The sequence below is a fragment of the Falco naumanni genome, chromosome 4 (assembly GCF_017639655.2).
Source record: "Falco naumanni isolate bFalNau1 chromosome 4, bFalNau1.pat, whole genome shotgun sequence".
NCBI classification, from domain to species: Eukaryota; Metazoa; Chordata; class Aves; order Falconiformes; family Falconidae; genus Falco; species Falco naumanni.
In genome coordinates this window covers 81621102-81641980 of record NC_054057.1, presented here as the reverse complement: position 1 = coordinate 81641980, position 20879 = coordinate 81621102, and the positions used below count along the sequence as shown (strand labels likewise).

Below are 20879 nucleotides of genomic sequence, written 5' to 3'. Positions count from 1 at the left end.
ACCCATGGATTTTTGGAATTCTGTTGACTGTATTTGGGCAATTTTATGTGACCATTGTTTTGAAGAAATGCCAATCCCAAATCAGATAATTTCTTCAGTAGGAGCACGAATTTGGATTTCTCTTTTTTTAACTGCCTTTTTCACACAGATACCTAGCTATATTATATCCTTGATACCTCTTAATAACTGCAATTTTTTTTTAAACTGGCCAAAGCTTTCAAATGTTATTAAAAGACAGACATTACAATAGCATATGTCATGTTTGTTTAGGGAGCTAGGCTAAAAATGCATTTCATAAGGTTGACAGATGCTACTAATGTGCTTTTGTGCATGCCTGGAGTAGCTTTAACTCAAAAAGCTTTTTCTTTATGGAAATACATTTTGTCAGTCACTGTTTTTTGGCAGAATACTTTTTGCCTTTGCAGTCAGATGTGCTTTTGTCATCCACTTGTGATACAAGTTCACTGGCTGCTCTGGGGATTTCTGTCCCAAGAAACAAAGAATTAGGAGAGCCTTTCATTCTAAAAACAAATATGGAAGAGTATTTTTGTGGCCGTTAAGTAATGCTTGCAAGTATACAGTAAATTTTAACAGTGCTGTGGTCAAGCTGTTAATGCACTGCACTGTTGAAAAACTTGCGTGGTATTTTAAAACCCACTTTCAAAGACTTTTCTTTCTGTGCAGTTTGCAACATCCCCTTTAAAAACTTCCATGAAGAGATCACATTTGTCTCTGCTTAATATGGGCTCCATCTGACTTCTGAAAATCAAAGAAAATATTCCTTCCCACACCACTGAGTGATTCTTTTATGTTTATAATGGAAGCTGAAGTTAACTTTATTTTCTTCCTTTTTCAACAATGATGTCAATAAGCCTTGACAGTAGCATTGGTAGGCATGAACCAGAAGAAGCAATGCAGATTATATTTTGTGTGTTCTGTGACTAGGGCTGTTATGATTTTAATTTCCTATGAACTGACTGAGCTTCAATAGTTATAATTTAGGGGATGGTTTCTTGTCTTGCAGATGCTTCAAGGAGTATTGAACTGGCACTGGGAGGGTTTGTGTCAGTGCGTTGTTTTCTGCCATCAGCAGATGAATCCCATGGATGTGTGTTTGTAACAGAGATTTCTAGAACAAAGAAATAAAGGGAGACACTGCAAGGGCAAATTATGAAACTAATATAAAAGTGTAAAAAGCAAGGCAAGGGTTGTGTTAGAATATTGCAAACAGATGGAACTTTAGATAGTAGCCAGGAAGAACCACTGGCTTGAATTCAGGTGTTGGATAGAAATACATCTGGGTCATATGCCAATTTAAAGGATCCCTTGAAGGGATGTGCTATAGGATAAGTAGTAGTAAAGGTAGTGCAATGAGTTATGTCACTGGAGAGAAAATCAAAGGAGATTTAGCTTTGGATTTGAACAAGCACATGGCATAGCTCCATTCTGAGGAGCACAAAGGAAGATCTCTGCAGAGGGTTATTTCATTGCTTCATTTCTGAAACTAGAGAAAGCAATATTTGTCAATACATCTGACATAATATGTAGTTAAGAACTAACAGAATAGGAATCTTGCTCTAAAGAGGGTCATCGGCTTGAAGAGAACATTCAGTAATTAGTTGGAAGAGTGTTGTAAGAAATGGCCAAGTCATTCTTCCCAACATTTGATTTTGGTCAGACGCCTGGTTACTGTGACACCTAAAGAATCTCTTCTGTGTTTTCTTTGTTCCTGCCCCAACCGTCCCACTTTGGTCTCTTGCCTTGTGACTTCCATTGCTGCAGATTTAGACTGTGAAAGGCTACTCTACACTATTCCATAATCAGCCAGAAAGGTTGGAGTTCAATGTCTTAGTGATTTGATTATCTACCCTTTTGGATCATTAGCAGTGAGCTGAACAGCTAAGGATATTCTCAACAGAGCAAGGATTCAGGACTGCAATTCAATCCAGGGTTTGTCCGATAGGGCAAAAATCAAGAATAAGATACTGTCCAAATGCTCATTTTATTTAACATTGAGGAATTTAAGCTTTTAGCTAGATAATGTTTCACTCTGATACAAATATTCAGTTTCTACATATAAGCTTTTCTAGACTTGAGTAGTTTAATGTCTACAGCAGTCAGTATAAGTTAAGCCTGAAGCCAGAGTTTAGCTTTAGATCTTCATAGTGCAGTATTTTCCCTTGAAATAAATCCGATCAGTTCTTTGTGAGAACTGGTTCTACATCAGTTTTCCCATTTGAGGCATCCTGCTTCTGGTTGGATGGGTAGTATCTTGCCTTTCCAGGATGAGGAAAGGAAACTACCTACACATCAGCATACACAGTAACTTAAGATAGATGTACTATTTCTGTTATAAGAAAATGTGAAAGATAAATGCCAATTATCAGACCTTTTTTGTACAGTAATTAAAAAGGCAAACAGGTGTTGATTTTCAGATTGGAGTATGGTTTATTTAACACTTAAAACTTTTGCTAGAGTTGATTGTGTCCCGTTATAATGAAACTATTAAGGAAAATCATATTACTAAAGTCAAAGAACATCTTTTACAAGTCATAACCTTGTTACAAATTTCTTGTGTCTCATAATCCCCGTCTCTGACTGGCAGAAGGTGACGCTTGGTAAATACAGAGATACAGTGTTTACTCGTATCTTACCAAAATGGAAGCCTAATTTGCAAAAGTCTTATAAAAAAACCCTTCACCCAGTATGAAACATACTCTTGAATTTCAGCATGTATTTTGGGCAAATTAATGTACAACAGAACTTTTTCCATCTCTCCAATTAACAAATAAAAATGCCTCTTCATCCTCAAATGCAAGTCCTTTTTGTCTGCCATGAAACAGAGGCACAGGATTTTGACCCAGGTGGGCCTATAAGGAGCTTGTTCCTTATACTGCTGTCAGTACTGAAAAGTATGGTTTAATCAACACATTTTTACCTTTTACCTAAAGAAATTTTGCTCATTCTCTAGTTTTAAGAGGTTGCTTCTGATATTGTTTGTAGGGGAAGAAGACTATGAAATATGTTTTCCTCAGTCCAACAGATTTGAAAGGCGACTACACAGCTGCCAGTACCTACTAATTATAGTATTTTATGGATATCCTTCTCCCCACTCATCCTGGATCTTCTATTTCTTTTCTGGTTGTCATATTGAGCACATAAATTCTTATCTTCACATTATCAAAACAGTAATTTATTACTTTCTTAGTGGCTTTATATTATGATCTAAGACTGTCTTAGTGTTTGAAGTCAAATTGTATCCATTATCTTGAACGGTGGAATTTTCTACAGATTTCAAGAACTATGAAAAAATGCGACCAGGCATGTAATTACCCTTCATTCTTTTCTCTATAGGTTATTCCAAAGGACTATAAAACTATGACTGCTCTGGCAAAGGCCATCTCCAAGAACGTGCTCTTTGCTCATCTTGATGACAATGAACGAAGGTATGAGGTGCATTATGATTTAAAGGAGTCTATAGCTTGATCAAGGACAAGAAATTATATTAGATTTTAACTCTTGGATCAGAACTGCTGTCTCATTTGGGTCATACTAGGTGCACTGTCATATGGTATTACGACAGAGGGTAAAATCACAAGCTAAAAAAAAGCAATAACAAGTTAGAAAGTATTCAGACATATTTATATTTTCAAATCAGCTGTGCCTGATGAACTTTATTCTAGGTTACTTAAGGAACCTAAGCGATTCTATGATTCTTGTCATTAATGACCTCAGTGGTGGAGTGTTGAATTTTTAGACGACATGAAGATCGGAAGAACTGCTAAAACATTGGGAGACAAGGCTAGGATTCAGAATTAACACTGACAGGTTGAAGAAATGTTCTAGAAAAAGTGGAGTGGATTGTCACTGAGCCAAGAGTAGAGAAGTACATTTAGGCATAAAGAACACCTTTATAACTATAAGATGGTTTTGTAGTTTTGGTAGTTCCTTGAAAAAAAAAGTGGATTATTATGAATCGTGGCCAGAACATTAGTTCAGAAAATACTAATGTTTTACTGGGCTAACTAAACAGGAGACATGCAAGACATATCCTGATGTTGGAAAGATTTCAACTGAAACACAGTGTCCAGTTTGGGCACTGCACTTCAAGAGTAAACAGTTGAAGGAAGTTCAGGGAAAAGCAGTGGGAAACGATCACAGATCTAGATAACATCACTTCTGATGAAAGAATGGGATTGGTTGGCCTGCAGGAAAAAAATCAGCGGTAGAGGGACACAGTAATAGCTTATAATTATGTATGAATAATGGCATATGAGGAATAAACTGCTGTGTATGCCAAAGGGTAAATAATAATGGATTTGAAGTGCTGTAGGAAAGAGGCAAGTCACATACTAAGATGAGGTCTTTGGCTGCTTAGGTAGGTTATGGAGTCTTGACCACTTGAGCCATTAAGAACAGATTAGACTATGGTCTGCCAGGAATTTAATAAGTAGTGTCAGTCCTGTTTTGCAGTAGATAGGCTAAGTGATGTCATGAGGTCCTTGCCAACCGTACTGTTCTGTGCTCCTGTGGTTAGAAAGGACAAAGACTTTGTCTAAACTGATGTTTTTAGTACTGGTGGAACATCAGCAGTACAGTCATTTGGTGGGGCTACTCACATGCTTTCAGTCAAAGCATGTTCCACGTGTGCAAATTTTTGTCCCTCTTGCAGGCGTTTACACAGTTTAATTACTTTCCAATTCTAATTATTAGGATATCAATTAGCATGCAGATTGTTGAAGTAATTAGAAGAGGATTAAATTTTCACATTTCTTCTATCTTTTTCACCCACAGCAGAGAATTCTTGTACAGAACTGCTATAAATCCTAATTATGTTATTGACACGCTGATGTGACAGACACTGAAAGTACAGGTTTTAGGGCTGAAAAAGGGACATTTAATATGTTATCAAAGTAGTCTGAGAGAGAAAAATTGAAGGAGAAGTGCTTTTTTGCACTGTGCTGATTGTACATCATGGTCATGGTCTCTTCTGTGCATTCCCCATGTCCCATTTACCTCTATCAGCCAGGCTTTCCTGTTATGGATATATGAGGAATTAAGAGATGAGCACAGATTCCCATGTCTATGCTACAGATGGGTTGTCGACTGTCTGCTTTTGCAGTCCTCAAACTGTGGCTTGATCAGGTGTGTGCTGCCTCTACTGTCAAAAGATTTAGAAGCTTCTTGGTTTCTGGGTTGTGCACTGGAGCATATTCAGCTGTATACCATGTCCCTTGCTCAGGGATGTGTCTAGGTGCTCCATTCAAGCCTCATGACGAGCCCGGCAAGCTGTTGCTGACATTGGGGCGGGGGAAAGGAACTCAAAAGGATGCATGCATTCTGCTTTTGCAGGCAGGATTGCAATGAATGAATAAACTGTTCTCTCTGCACTTTACTAAGCTCACTCTTGACATCATGCTATTGCCCTTGTCTGGTTTCATTTGTCAAGTGTGGAGAAGTCAGCAAGTTGGAGCATAGCATTGCCGTCACTTCCAGTTTGCATCTTGTTGATGCAGATGCTCAGTTCAGTAACATAAGTGAGATATTACTTGATTTGTGTTCTGTCCTCTTGGAATGGTGGAAAGCTAGGTGAGGATATTTCGTTTAGTGTGCTGCAGTGGTGGTGTTTATTTTCCTTAGTGCTTTCTACACGGAAGGCAGCATCATCGTTTCATTTAATTTCATGGTTGACCATTTGCCAAGATGCAGGAGATGTTCAGGTGGAGGAGGGATGGACTAGCAGGGCTTAATTCCTCATTTACAACGGATGACTCTTAAATTTTTCCTTCTCTGAAAATATATTTATGTTAATCTACTTTATGGCTGTGCTGTCCATGTGACTTGTGTTGCACTTGCTGCTTGGCAGCTGTGAAGGTCCTTATGTCTGACATAAACCCTTATTTATAAAGGCAGTCTGTAGCACATTATCTCTGTGTCAGATATTCCATATCAATGATTAATTGCATGAGAATTCATGCTGAAGTTAAGGTAAACAAGTATCTTTTTGCACTGGTGTCTGAAATAATTTTGTTCAAGTCTTGCTTTAGATAGCATCTTTTCATGTGCCATACTTAAAAAAGGTTTGCCATCTATCTCATGCATGCACACACACACACGCACATACACACAGTCTCTGGTGTAAAATTATACTGACGAGTGCAATAAAAGGGAAACTGTAACTGCATGAGTATTAAAAGCAGCAGAGCTGCAACTTTTGCCAAAATGTTTATTTCAGGAGTTGCTAATACTATAAAGAACAGTGCAGCGCTGCAAAGTGATGTGGTGATCCACTGTTTTCTCATGAGAATTTTCCACTGGCTTCAATAAGATCTTGATTAAACTCTGGAGTAGGGTTCTGGTTCTCTCAAAGACAGCAGCAAAATGCCCATTATCTGAACTGGAAATGTGCTTTTAATTGTAAGGGAGCTATTGTTGTCATTTGCAAAACCAGGAATGTGTGGCTTTTTAACTGTGCTTCCACACATGTGCACCTGATACATATTTTATGTGCGTCCTCCTTTGCCTAGAACTGGTCTGTTACATGCTCACTGACAACAAAACCTCAGATGTACATAGATATATCACTCATTACCTTTAATTTTTTTGAATTTATGAGAAACCAGCTGTAAAAAGTTAAAGCAACATCAGGGCTTTACAAATTAATTTCTTACTGTGTTTTAATAGGTATAGTTTGATTTTGATTGTTTATTAAGATATTGCACAGCTAACAAATGCTGGACTGTATTAAAAATTTCTGTGAGATACAGGCATATTTATGAGCTGTGGGGAAAGGAGGGATGTTAAGGGGGTGATGGGCAGATGTGTATCAGTGTGCCTACCTTTGGGCTCATCCTTGTTTCTTGCCTGGTTATCATCCCAAACAGTTGCAGTCTTCTCAGAACAGCCTTGTATAATGTGTGCCTTGGTGGGGTTTGCTGCCCTGATTGGCATGTGTGGCAAAGCCCTTTCACTTTGTCTCAGGCTTTGACTTATTCACTCACTCTGCAGTTAGGATGTATTTAATGCCTGGGTAGTTAAGCTTGGATTTTGATAGTGCTGTTGTATCCTACAGGTCCCTAGGCATGTGTGCTCTAATTTCTCCTCCTTTCCCTTACCCTGTATGATGACATGTTGGCAGGCTTATGTTCACGTGGGGGTTTTGCCCTTTGTTCTGTGTTTCTTCTGTACTCCACTTCCTTCATGACTCCACTCAAAAACTCTTTTAGAAGAGACTGCTCAAATTGTCTTGCTCGGTGAGCAGTGAAGCATGTTAGTTAAGCTCAGATGTGACCATGGCAAGATTTTCTGGAAAAGCATAGTTCATACTGGTGCGCAAACATCATGCAGAAGCTGTGGAGGTGGCCACCAAGAGGACAGTTTTCCCAGACAGAGAGCACTCTGAAGACCTGGTAGTTATGATCACTGCAAGATCAGCAACTCTGGTCCTGACTTGGTACTCACTAAAGCCTTACGTATATATGCACAGTCGTGCAAAACGGCTTCTCGTGTGCCAGCTCTGAAGGAGCTCACTGCAGCGTAGAACAACATCTGATACAGAAGGCAGCACTGTGCACCCAGAAAAACTAGGAATTGCTCTGCAGTCTGTTCAAGGATGAACAGCCCTCAGAGAAAATGTTGGTGGAGCTGGACCTACAGCCAGGTAAGAGGCGTTCACCCTCTCTTTCATTATACTGGGGAAAAGTAAAATGGTAACATTAACTGTGAGGGATTTTTGCATTATAAGCATAGATTTATTTTTTATAGATCGTGTTCTTTGCAGCAGTTTGTCTTTAACATCAGTTGAGGGCAGAAGCAGTCTTGTTTCTCTGCTCTTCATTGCAACAGTGATCCAAGAAGTTCCAGTAAAAAAAAATAACTAAAATCCTTGATTATGGCATTTGTACCTGATAAAAAGAACCTAAAGATGAAATTACAGACTTTGCAGAAGTTCATATTTCAGCAAGTGCATCTATCTTTGTGATGTCCCTCCAGAATGCTGATGGGAATTTACACTTAACATTCAAGAGTTGTCTTAGGTGGCCTGCATTACAGATTCTAATGGCTAAATAAGGGGAAGAAGTTCCTTGCTGATCTTATCCCTCCAGGTTCCAACATGATCTCATGGTTCAGGTCCATTCTGAAGGCCATTAAGAGTTTGCATAAGTTTCCCCCTTCTTTTGGTCTGTGACATTTGAGAATTTTGCATATGGGAGAAATCAGCAAGGCAGGGTGCATTGTACTGATGCCTTCTCTTCTGCTTTGGTTTTGTTCAGTCAGCAAGCAGTGAATGATTTCTATCTATGCAAAGACAGAATTACACCCATAACTTGGCAGCATTTTATTTCCTCTCCCATTCTTGGATATCCAGCAGATTAACATCCTGTAAGGCTTCCTAGTTGTGAAATGGTGTATAAAGTCAAAATTGGTGACAAGGGGATAGTCTAATTGTCCTAATCTCTTCTAACCTGGCAGTGTACCTAGTAAGAATTTTTATCGGTTCAACATGTAATGCTGGAATACAAGTACACCTACTTGGCTCTGCGACTATTCAAGATACTGAATAATAAAGGGGGGGGGGGGGGGGGGAGGAAGAAATTGTTGGTTTTCCTTCTGTGGATAAAAAAAGATATTTTTTCATCGTTTCATTGACAGGATGTTCTGTCTTTAGTGGATGGGGGCAGCCACCGAGAAGGGGGGCATTGAGAAGGTTCGGAGGTGATCTGCTGTGGGAGTGGAAGTTGGACCCAATGCTGATGATTGTCGGGGAGGACAAGGAAATAGAACTGAAGCATAACCAGTGGGTGAGAGCAGGACTGAGAGCAGCAGGAGTGTTAGTCCTGGTTCCAGGATGTCACCAGTGCCTGTCTGCTCTGCTGTGAGTCATGAGCCACGTCTGTCAGTCCCTATGCAGAAGCTCAGTGGCCTCCTGACCACATAAAGGAGTGGAACAGGTGAACATTCACCATATCTGTATGTAAATGCTATGTAAAATTGTATATGTAAATGCTATGTAAAACTTGTTCATCAAGGAGTAAAGAGAGTACATAAATATTTAACATGCACTGCCAGCCTCCACTTTCAGCATTTTAGCTAATATCATAGTTTTTACCAGGATTTATTCTTTATTACTAATATATAGGCAGCTGTAATGCCTGCAGCAGCTTTCAGAATACTTATGTGTATTTTATTGGATTAATAATAAATTCATTTGTTTGAACAGTATACTGGTGTGGAGCTTCTTTGGAAACAAGGGTCAGGAAGTTGTATTTAATGCTTTTACTGAAATATTGAGCTCTTACAAAGGTGCAAAATAAACAGTAGACAAAACTGCTGTATTTATTACAGCAACACACAACGTTGCATTTGTGTGCTGCCTGTGTGGCAAAAGTATGAGAATAAAGGGCATTTTTTATTTTATGTGCTTGTTGGGGCCAACATGTAAAGATGAAAATTGGCACTTGTACTGGGCATGCAAGCCAAGCAAGTATTTTCTTAAAACAAAAATTCTTACCTTTTTCCAAACAATGTGGAGGGCACATGCTACTGTGATACTGTAGATAAACTTGGAGGCGTGTTGTTGTACATACCGTCATCTTACTGTTAGCATTTCAGAAAAATGTTCTACTACCTTCTTACAGGTGTGTTTTAAGTAAACTGTATTCTGCAATTCAGGCAGCTTTGTAAGCCATGGTTGGTGGCAAAGTGGGGTCCTATAGGGACTTACTGGGCATAAACACATGCTGTTTGAAAGACATTAATGTCCAAATTAAGAGTTCCTCAGCACTGAGACACAATAATGTTCTTAAAATGTGTTAAGGGTTGCCACAGAGGCAGAATGAGTAATCATGTGCCTGTGTCCCCTGAAGACAAAACGTCAGAATCAGACTTAAATTGAACAAGATGAATGTGAACACGTGGTAGTCATTTCTAGTGGAAAGGACACTTCAGTAGATTGTAGAATCTGTAATTGTTACAAACAGGTTAGGCAAATCGTGAACATAATTTAGTTTGTCTTCTGGATGGGTGAAATCTCTTAGCTCTATTTTGGATCCTCAGTAGTGGAAACTAGTGTATTCTTTATACATTTTTATTTTCTCTTTTTTTAATCTGCTTGAATGTTTATTGTTATTTCACACATCTTCTGTTTTGGCAGCTAGATGAATCTCTTTTCTCCCTATCTTCCTTCGCAGACCAGGTTCCTCAGTCGACTGACCTTTTTGTTTTCCTCAGTCTTCTCCAGTTGGTCCACCTATTTCTGGTTTCTTTATATTTTCCACAGCAACAGGATATTGTTGACTCCTATTTAGGATGTCATCACTGGAATCACTGGATCCTTTCCAGCAGAATTGCTGCTTGGCAGTGAATCTTCAGCATGTATTTATGCTGTTGATTACTCCTACCCAATACACTTAGCGGCTGTGTCTTTGTTGAAAGTATATCTATTTTCTCAGACCATTTCTTCAAGTTGTAATCATTTTACATCCTAATGTTTTTTGAAGTGTTCACAGCTCCTTTACAGCCAGGTATTGTCTTCAAATTCAGAAAACACAGTCTTTATCCAGGTCAGTAATGACTTGGGTACTTTTTTTCAATACATACATAATTTAATGTTAGAAAAGTGGTTTTCCATGGCTAACAGATGATTGTTAGTTGTTCTCCTGTTGATCTCATATTAAAATATTCTTGGAACTTCTGGTGATTAGTGAATTTCAAGGACATTTTTATTGCTATAAGTTTTATTCATTTCTGCATAATACTATGTTTTATTAAAGCACTGGCTGCAGGCCAGCTGGAAAGCCTCATATATGTGGAAGAAACCTAAGATGGCACCATTCAGGAGCAAGATATTTTAGAAACAGGATGCCACAGCTATGACATATTCAGTAGACATCCTGTATATTCCTTGCATTTGTAACCTAACTCTTTTGTTAAAAAACAAACATAAATCTAGCTTCTGCCTGTGCTTCATATGTGCCTAAGTGTGCAGAACAGTGCAAGAAAAATGCCCTTCCCGTGATACTGCATTAGTATTTCTGCATCTGCAAGAGTCCTTGTTATACTAAAACCACATGGATGTTAAGGGGGGATATTTACTCTGCCTGCTGTAGCCATCTAAGTTAGCTGGTGCTCAAAACACCTCAGGAGCCTCAGGGTATGGTTTCCCCATTGATTTAAGCCAAATTCTGAGCTGGTACCAAAGGAGGAGGTGACACCATGAGTTCCAAACCTTGGCTGCATGTTCCTGTTGCTCTCATGGCTGCGGTTAGCCAGATTAGCTCTCTGAAAAGTGATCCTCCCCTGGAGGGTTAATTGTCAGTCAGATCAGGTCCTTCCTCCCACCCTGTACCTGGCTGCAGAAAGACTTTGGCTAGATGAAGGGAGGAGAGGACAGGGTAGCACCTCCCCTCTTGGCAGAAGCAGGGACCAAAACCAAATTAAGCGATGGCAAAACTGCACCTTAATTTCCCTCAGAGAATGGAAATAGATGGTGTGAATACCTCTATAATGAGCTATTGTTCCTTGCCAAGAATGCTCAAAATGTAGAGTTAAGCCACTCAGAAGATGAGAGATGAAGAGAAAGAGTAAGAGATGAGAGAGAAATTGCACAGTAAGCATGTCAGAGTGGGGGCGGAGGGCTTTGTTGAGTCAGTAACATGGTTTTTGGGGTTATATTAGGATTTTTTTGTGACCAAAGAGTTGGACAGGTTTCTTCACCATCTTTTTTAGGAGTAGCAACAGAGAGTGGAGGATGGCAGCATCATCCCATTGTACTTTGTGCAGGGTGCACAGCAGGGAGGGCTGCATCCTCTGATGGTTTGTAGAGATGTGACTATCCCACCTGTGCTAGAACTCCAGGAGATGGTCAGCAGACCGTGGTAATGTAGGGGCAGAGGAGATATGTATGTTCAAGTTATATGTATGTGTAACAGATTTAGTACTGAAGAAGCTGGTGCAAAACCTCTCTGTGCTCTGTGTGGAAGAATTTTTTCTGATCATCAGTTGTATTAGATGATTAGCCTGTCTTTTGAATTCTACTTGTAAGCAACCAAGAAGAAGAAACTCATCTCTCAAAGCAACCAAGGCATGCTAAACAAATCTTTCCTTCTTTGGATAACACTAAGGTATTTTCCAGGTAAACTGCCTGGCAATCCAGCTTTTCTTTGTGTCTTTTATCCCTTGTTTATGGCCTTGATTCAGCATGGTATTTAAAAGTGCGTGTTTAACTCTGAGTTGTTCCATTGACTTGCTATGGATGTCAAAAGAACTATTCATGTGTTTAAATGGAAGCACATTCAGTCCTGCTGAACTGGAGCTTGCCAATGAGGAATACTGCTTAAACTAGAAAAAGTTATGGATTTTGGAGACAACAGTAATCTGGCAGCAGAGATGGAAATGAAACCAGGTAGAATTGCCCAGCCTTTTGGAAAATAAATGATCCAATTCTCCATTCAAGGATTAGCCATGAATTTAACACTGACTTTATTTTCCAGTACATCCATCTCATTTATCCAAGAATTACTGTCTTTAATTACCATTGTAGTGCCTGCAGGCAGCAGTCTTTAAATTAGTTATGCAAAGTTCTGCTCTCGGCAGTCATCAGGAGATTGTATCTACTTTAGTATCAATCCCTTCACAACAGCCTAACATAGTACAGACTTTGTACTAGGGAAATACTTTGTGATGTCAGTATTTGGCCTGGTAGATAGGTTATTCTCTTAAACATAACTGAAAGCACACACATTTGGTATTTATGGATATTTTTATCTTGAGAAACAAATCCTGTCAGTTCATGAGGTTGTGATTCACCCTCAGTGTTTCGTTAGACAGTTTATATTCTTCATCACAAATACTAGCGGCGCCATTCCTAATGGTAGTTATTTTTAATTCTGCATAAAGTAGCGGTTTACATATGGGCAGTATGTCACCCATTCTGAAAAACAGAGTTAAAACAGAGAAGTAATTTACATAAATCCTTAGATCTAGAAAAAATAGCCTGAGACAAATGCTATTCATGCATGCTCATGAAAAAATCTTGAGTCTAAACTTATCTTTCTCTCTGTCTATAAAATAGAAAAATTTAGACTACTGCCGAGTTTAACAGGCCTTGTAAAATTCTTCTACCACTGCAGTATATATGACCGTGCCATTGTGTGCTTCTTTACACAACAGTTAGCTGGCAGTGATTCTGAAAATGCATTACTCAGTGCTAAGGCTTTCCAGAATTAAACACAAAGGTTGAATAAAAGAACATCCACTCCTCTCAGCAAGTCTTTGTCTTCTGCATCAGAGCAGCTGGAAGCAGTAATTTGTCTTTGTGCAAGGACGAACAAGGGTTTATTTCAACTAAAGCTCTTTAAAATGATGCTTTCTTTTATTTTTTTCCCCCCAGAAGGGTTGTAGGTAACTTGTCAACCGTTACTGTTATTCTAGTAAGTCTTCATTAGGTGATTGATTCTGCAACCTTGCATGGCTTTGAAAGCCTACGTGTCTTCAAGTGAGAATATTATCAGTACCGGTACTGGAGGATCAACTGTGTGATTAAGTTGCTTAGTTTTGCATTTAGAAGATGATGTTCAAAGAGCTTAAAGGAACTAGATATTCACGTTGATTGATATATAGTGGGAAGTGAACATCTAACTCTTACAGGTTTCTCTTGAAAATCCCCATCTTATGCTCTGAATGGTTAGACCTGTGCATTTCCTTTATGAGATGACATCTGTTTAGTAACACCGTCTTTGGCAAGACAGAAGGAAACGGACATTCAAACAAAAAATAATCTCTCATTCTACAAGGTTTCATCGTGATTTTTTTCCCTATAGAAAGAGAGGATTCAGCTCAGCAACCAGATGAAATTTCTCTGTCATTCTAGTGCACTTAATGGAAATACCAAGTGTAAGTTATTTGTCTGTTAGACTGCTAACTCTTGTTTTAATGAAAATAATCTGACAACCCAAACAATGATTTAGTTCTTGTTTTACAAGTTCCTTACTAAAGACTTTGACCTGAAGTACTTCACATCTTGTGAGGTAACAGCTGGTCTATCATTGTCTTCGGAAAAAAGTAACAGTTGCTAAGATTTCAAGAAACAAAGATGGTCTTTGAATCCACTGGAACAGCTGTAAGAGACTGACACACCATGCACTGTCAGCTGCTAAATTCAGATTTTCAGACTGCCCGAAATGGGATACTTTAACCCTTTGGCATCATCAGATCCCTTTTCTCCCTGTTTTTCTTTTTTTAAAAAGTCAGAAAAATAAATTGGGTTTTCAGTTTGCCTTTTGCTTTCAGAAATTCAAAAAAAGCCCCACAAAACTATCACTTTCTTTGTAGGGATTTAATTTTTTTATATTTATTCAACCTATGATTTATAAGCAATATGAAGACATGCTTGTGACAGATTTTATTTTTCTAATGCAAATTTAACAACATGCTCCTCTGTGTGGTGCATTAAATAAAAAGTATAATCCAGAAAACAGCATCAGATGCTATTTTAAGGCACTTGGTATCTTCCCAGTTTTGTATGTGGTGGGTGTATTTAGTTTAACAAAGCAGGATGAAGGTGAATTTATTGTATCTAGAAGGGAAAGGTAAGTGATAGCAACGGTCTCTTTAACAGACAGAGGCACACGAGATCCAAAAGCTGGTGGCTGAAGTTGGGCACATTCAGACTGGAAAAGTTTAGTTTTTTCTTTTTAGAGTAATCAGGGAACTGATCCATAATTTAAATTAGCTTGGGATGTGGCAGATTTTCCATTGCTTGAAGTCTTCGGATCAAGCTTGACTCTCCGCTGTTGCTAGTTCTTGCAGCACTTTCTGAAGTGCTCCAGAATATTGTGGGTTTTTTTTCAAAGATGGCAAAATGTGATGACATGAAAATTTATTTCATTTAATGAAGAGTCAGCAACCATCTCTTGTGAACAAAATGCTCGTATGGCTTTGGTACGCCTGAAAGCCAAGCTGTTACAGCTTGGAGCCTGACTGATTTTTGGATGCCTGAAATAGGCACATATTGGGACTCCTGCTATACTATTGTTTTAGTTCAATTACAAAGAATGGGATGTTATTCAGGAGCTTCTGAGATTTTGTAGTCTGTGTGAGATGGTATCAGGAAAGCTGTAGTTGCCTTAGGATCTATTCTTCAGTTAACTGTCAATGTTGCACAGCATTGTTGTGTTGATCTTGCTGCTGATGGAGAAGGTAAGGCACCCAGCAAGTGGTACCCTGAGCGCTCTGCTTTGCTTCGTGAAGAGTGCTGCTGCTCAGACGATGAGACTGGTGTCTCAGCACTGAACACTCAGTTTTCTTGCCCAGAGAGCCACACTGGCTCAAGCTTGCAGCTGGGAGATTTACTTCAGTACTTCTGAGCAGTGCATAGTGCTGGCTTCTTACAAAAGCACTTTTACTGATCACATATCAGCTGCTTTCTTGTGCCTGTACTCTTAGACCTTGCTTCTGTGCTGAGTAACTAAAAGATTGGCAATTATCATCACTGTTTGCAGAATCAAATTTAGTTTATTCTTCTGTCTGTGGATGTGACCACGTGAGAAAAGTAGATTTATATCGTGACCCCAGAGGATCTGAAAGTTCTTTGCTCACGTGAATGAATGTCTTAGAGTAAAGGCTGACATCAATTGAATGATTTTCCAGATGTGATAGTTGAGGTAAGCAGAATAAACTGAACAATCTAGAGCTTTAATTCTCATTAATAGGAAAGCACTTCACTGTCCTGATATTTACAGTTACTACAAGGTCCACATAAAGGCTAGACCTCCTGACATCCCTCTCTCCATTTTTGATGAAAGACCAAGTTTGCTGTCATTAAACCAAATTCCAGCTCAGGTTTCCACATATTTTTCATCTGTCTGATAGCCTGTGAGATCCGTATTTGTCATGAAAAGTCAGGGAGAAACAAGAGAAACAAAACAAGAGATTTACATATCTCCTGAATTTAATTTTGTCTTTTTTTTATTCTTTGTTGAAAAGATTTGTGAGAAGACTTTGCCGCTACCTTTGAAATGTTTGCTCTTCTTTTCCCTAACAGAGGCACTTCACTGGCTTATGAGGTGAATGGGAACTACTTTTCAGTATGCAGAAACAGACTTTGGCCTTTTGACATCCTAATAATTCCCAGAACAGCCAACTGAACCTTCACCACGATAGACCGGATTTGCTATGTCAAAATATTGTAGTGGTGCCCTGATTTCAAGTCCTGACAGTTTCATCACCACAGTTGACCCGTGTTCTTTGTACAGATGCTTTCTGCAACATGGTTACAACATCCATGCAGATTTTCCTTTGCTTTTAGAAACTCAGTTTAAAATAATGATAAGTTGTGTTTTGTCCAAGTTTACTTGCTGTTCTTTAATGGTATGTCATGTCTCCTCTCTTATTTATTAAATCTTGTGCTTTGACTAGAACTTATTTCCAAGAATATGAAATTATTGTTCTATTAATAGAGCACAGGGTTTGATTCCTTGACAGGTTGACAAGAGCTTTGCAGCACTTTGTGGGAGCAGCCCTTCCTAATCAAAACTGTCCTCAGCAATGTCGGTTTACCCTGGTACTAAAATATAGCTGAAATAAAATTGCTCAATTGCTTGGGCAGTATATGCAGCAATAAGCCAAACTTAATGCTCTCCTTTTCACACTCATCCCACCCTCTAATACTGACAGTCACCTTCAGAGCAGGAGCTAGCAACATATGCCTTTTTAATGCCTGATCCCTTACATACATGTCCCAACTGAGTTCTTCGTAGATTACAACATCCATCAAGTTTTCTTGGCTGTTATATGCCATATTAATATAGGCTCATGGTTATCTGACTCCTGGCATTTTTTGGTAGTAAGTAAATTGCATTTAGACTAGAAAGACAATAAACCTACGAATTTGGTGCACCTTAGGATCTTCCTTATGTTGCAGGGTTTTTTTTCACTGCCTTCTGAGTGCATTCGTTTACTGTGCTGTTGGGCTTTGGGACTTCCTTCCTCTTCTGGTTTAGGATTTTAGCCAAATTCAGCACTTGAGATCTGATCTTCACTTTAATATGCTTACTGTAGGCTCTTTAATTACCTGGGCTATATATCATTATGTCAGAAGATTTAGATTTCTTTTGCCGCAACTTCCTATTAAAACAATTGGCTGACGAATACAGTTATTGTGAATGTGAACGATGTGCATTTAGAATAGTTTCATTTTCAAAGGATGCTTTCATGGAAAACACAGTTAAATTGTGTGGGAACAACGGAGATTCTGCAGACAGCTCTAACAGGTAGTTCTTTCTTCCTTCCAAAACTTAGTGTTAAAAATCAGATTAGAGCACAAGAGATACTGGGAGGAAAAGAAAATACAGGATTATATTGTTCTTAGATTCCAGAATCATGCTCTTAAAGCCCATGGGTGAAATGATGAACAATTCACGCAAAGGTTACATAGAGCTTATTTCTGATAAATTTCTTCGCATTTCTTGTTTATCTGTTTTGTTTTGTTGCTTTGTTCTAGTGCCGTAGTGACACCCTCTGGCAATGGCAGGACAGTTTCATTGCCATTAGGGAGCTCTTCAGCAGTCAGTGTAATCTCACTGGAAAGACACTGGTGTGCCCTGTGCTTCCTTCCCTCTGGGAGCTAGTTTGGCTGAAGACTAAAAAACACGCACGTGAACCTTATTAATGTTGTACATGAATGTAATGGCTAATGGATACAAATCAAAGTAGAAATAGTGTTGGGCAGCTTTTCTTTTGGTGAACAGCTTGAAAAGGCTGCCTTTGTACTTAAATTAATTTGTTTACATCAACTCTGAAGCACACTTTTCTCCTTTGGAGTGCAGCCTCTGAGCAAAGGCTTACAGATGCTCTGGCTGCTGTGTGGCTCGTACGAGAACAGAGGTGACTCACTGATCTGTTCTACCTGTGAAATAACACAGGTTTTTAAAGATGGAAAAGCTACTGTGAGTTGTCTGCCTACTGTTAATATATTTTGCATTAGTAATGCTTTTATTTGTGCTTTTATACTATGGGTCACAAAATGCAGACTTCTTGCAGCTGAATTTTTTTCCAGGCAGTATAATGAGAAAAACCGGTAAGCTGTTGAGGTAGTTGGAACAGCAAAGTGGGGTGGCTGAGGCATGGAGAAAGTCATTAAGATGCCTAAGTCCTATTCGAATTAAGGTTTTGAAGAGTATGTGTAGTCTTTTGTTGGATCTAGATCTGTGTCTCATTTTGATACACAACTTTGTGCACGTCTACAGGGCAAGCTGATAGCACAGAACTACCTAGATGGTCAGGTTAGGGCAAAGCAACTGCCTGGCTGCAGCAGCACGAGGACCTATGCCAGCTACTCACCTGGCTTCTCAGCAGCCCGAATTAGCCCAGATATAGAGGTTTGTGCTGCGCAGCTCCTGCCAGTGCCCAAGCAAAGCTGAAGGCTGTGTTGTTAGAGAAACCTCAATGCAGAAATGGGGAACCGAGGTTCTGAGGTGAAAACCTGTCCCATAAGGACTTCTGTTGACTTTTTTGGAATGGACTGTCCCCAGTCCCATAGCAAGGACCGAGCTGGCCTGGACTGATGCTGGGGACTCTGTGTTAGGACACAGAGATTTCTGTCTCACAATGAAACATGAAAGGTCTGGCTTAGCTTCTGAAAGAAGCCATTGTTGTATCTGCCACCTGGGGTCACTGTGTTCAAGGTTATTAAAAAGGGGACATATAAAATAACAAAGAAAATACAACTAGTAAAAAAGGTACCCTAACCCCTAGAGGCTAGATTTGAGATTGCCGTAAGTATACAAATTACTTGAAATTTTTATTGTGTGTGAAGAAATGAAGCCCTATATTTCAGTGTGTAAACAGAATTCCACTTTAACAGGTCAGCAATTTGTATAAACCAAGGGATGAACTACCACAAGAAAAGCATTTTCTTTCTTTTCTTGCTGCATTTTGTCTTGGCTCTTCTTCCTGTGGGTTCATTCAGTGTATTACAACTGACTTTAAATATCTTTGTAGCAGTGTAATTTTGTGGTTGAGAAGTCTTCGGTGGTCTTGACACTGATCTTGTTTTACACTGGAATTACTGCACATAGCTCAGTGGCTTTTCATATTATTTACACATGTGAGATTATAGGTGAGTCTAATACATATTTTGAATCTGCACCCATCATACAGAATTTCTTAAGTGCGCTATTATTTAAACCTTTGTCTCAGCTAACCCCGTATGATATATTATGTACTGGCAGTACTTCTTAAAAGCACTTTAGCTGAATTTTCAAGCTGGCTAGGCTTAAAGTTGTCAAAATATGTATTTATGTTAAAACTCCTCAGAATGCTGTGTGGATGTAAATCTTTCTGTGGAGGTGCTGCATCATGAGAGAAAAGGCTGGTTGTGTGCTGGGAAAAGAGCAGCTCCAGATGATGCAAATGCTACTTCAAACCCTATTTGTTGCCAGAGTAGCATCAGCATTGTGTGTGCTGCTCAGAAGCTGGACATCCCCAGTGCTCTTTGAGAGCTGTGTCTAACAGCAGCTGCAAAATTGCTGCCTAGTAGTCTGAAAGAGAAAGTCAAAGCTAAGTGGTAAGGCACAGAATCCCTTTTCCCACTGTCTTGTGTTCACAAATCCTTTTATAAAGACCTGTAGGTACCCAGAGAATGTATTTTTACTGCTGTACCTAGCCACTGGGTGGCCTCTGTTAGAGCTGAAGAAAGTGATGTTCATCTATGGAGTGTGTCTTTTGTTTCTCAGTTAAATAAATGCCGAAAGTTCTAGATAATGGGGCTACACAAGACTTGCGTGGAATTCAGGCTGTTCATTAGCATGAAGAATTGGCAAATCAATATTTTGACCCTTTTTTCAATTACTAATTAGAAATTACGTGTGTAATTTGCTTAATACTTTTGTTGACATATCTGTGCATTTGATTAGGCAAGTACTTCAGTTACAGGTGTAGTTGAAGGAGAATAGGATGGTGAAAACAGTAACGTACGTTGTAGTGTTCCTCCTATAGCTCTTGGTGAATGGAAATCATCCATTCTTTTCAATACTGAAGGGTTATATAGTCAGAATTGCCTTACTCCTGTGCCTTTTCAAATGTGCTTTGCATCACTTGCACCACCTCTAAATACAGTTATTTAGCATCTTTATTAATTACATGATCTTTAAAGCATCTCTAAGGACCATATTTTAACCCTATGATAATCAGTATTCTTTGGAGTAATTCATTACTTATATTGTCATGAGGTCAGGTTCAGAACATTATGTTTTTATCTCTTATAGTGAGATAGCTCCTCATATGGGGTATCATGCCGCTGTACACATAATTAGTACTATATGAAGAATATAAATTAACATGTTAGTTGTGATGGGGGTGTTGATGAGCTTGGAAAGGCATCATTAATGTGCTCCATAGCGCAAAACAGTACTTCTGATTTTAGCTTCCTTTGCTTTTCCTTTCAGCTAGTTAAGCTAAAAATATGGCACAGCTGCTTTCCCTTTACACATGTGAAAATCTGTGGAATGCGAAGTAAAAGAGAGAATTGTAACCCTTTGGGTGAGAAAACATGAAATTCAGTGCTGAGACACCAGTCTCATGGTCTCACCACAAGAGCAGGGCAAAAGGGAGGTGGTGATACCACTTGTGGCTGTAGGGACTGGAAGGATTGGTCCTGCTGGCACAGCAAAGCAGCACGAGTGCAGTAGTATGCAGCAGGATGGGTTTTGTTACCAGTTGATTATATTCAAGATAAATTGCTGACTCTGCTTGGAGTTGCTAACTGCACATTTTCCTTCTCTGTGACCTAAGTTGTTTTAAGCACTGTTGAACCTGAGCAGTCCCTCAAAAGCCCATTGTCTAGTCCTCAGTTAACTGCTGCTAATGGATCGATAAAAGGT

At 39.1% G+C, this 20879-nt stretch overlaps 1 protein-coding gene across 4 annotated transcripts in view; it reads left to right on the top strand.

The window, feature by feature from the left end:
* PRKAR1B (protein kinase cAMP-dependent type I regulatory subunit beta) overlaps positions 1–20879 on the top strand; it is a 100796-nt gene that overhangs the window by 15976 nt on the left and 63941 nt on the right. For all 4 annotated transcript variants that reach the window (XM_040590949.1, XM_040590947.1, XM_040590948.1 and 1 more), the window contains exon 4: positions 3355–3446. In XM_040590949.1, coding sequence (XP_040446883.1) covers positions 3355–3446 — 92 coding nt within the window. The remainder of the gene's footprint in view (positions 1–3354; positions 3447–20879) is intronic.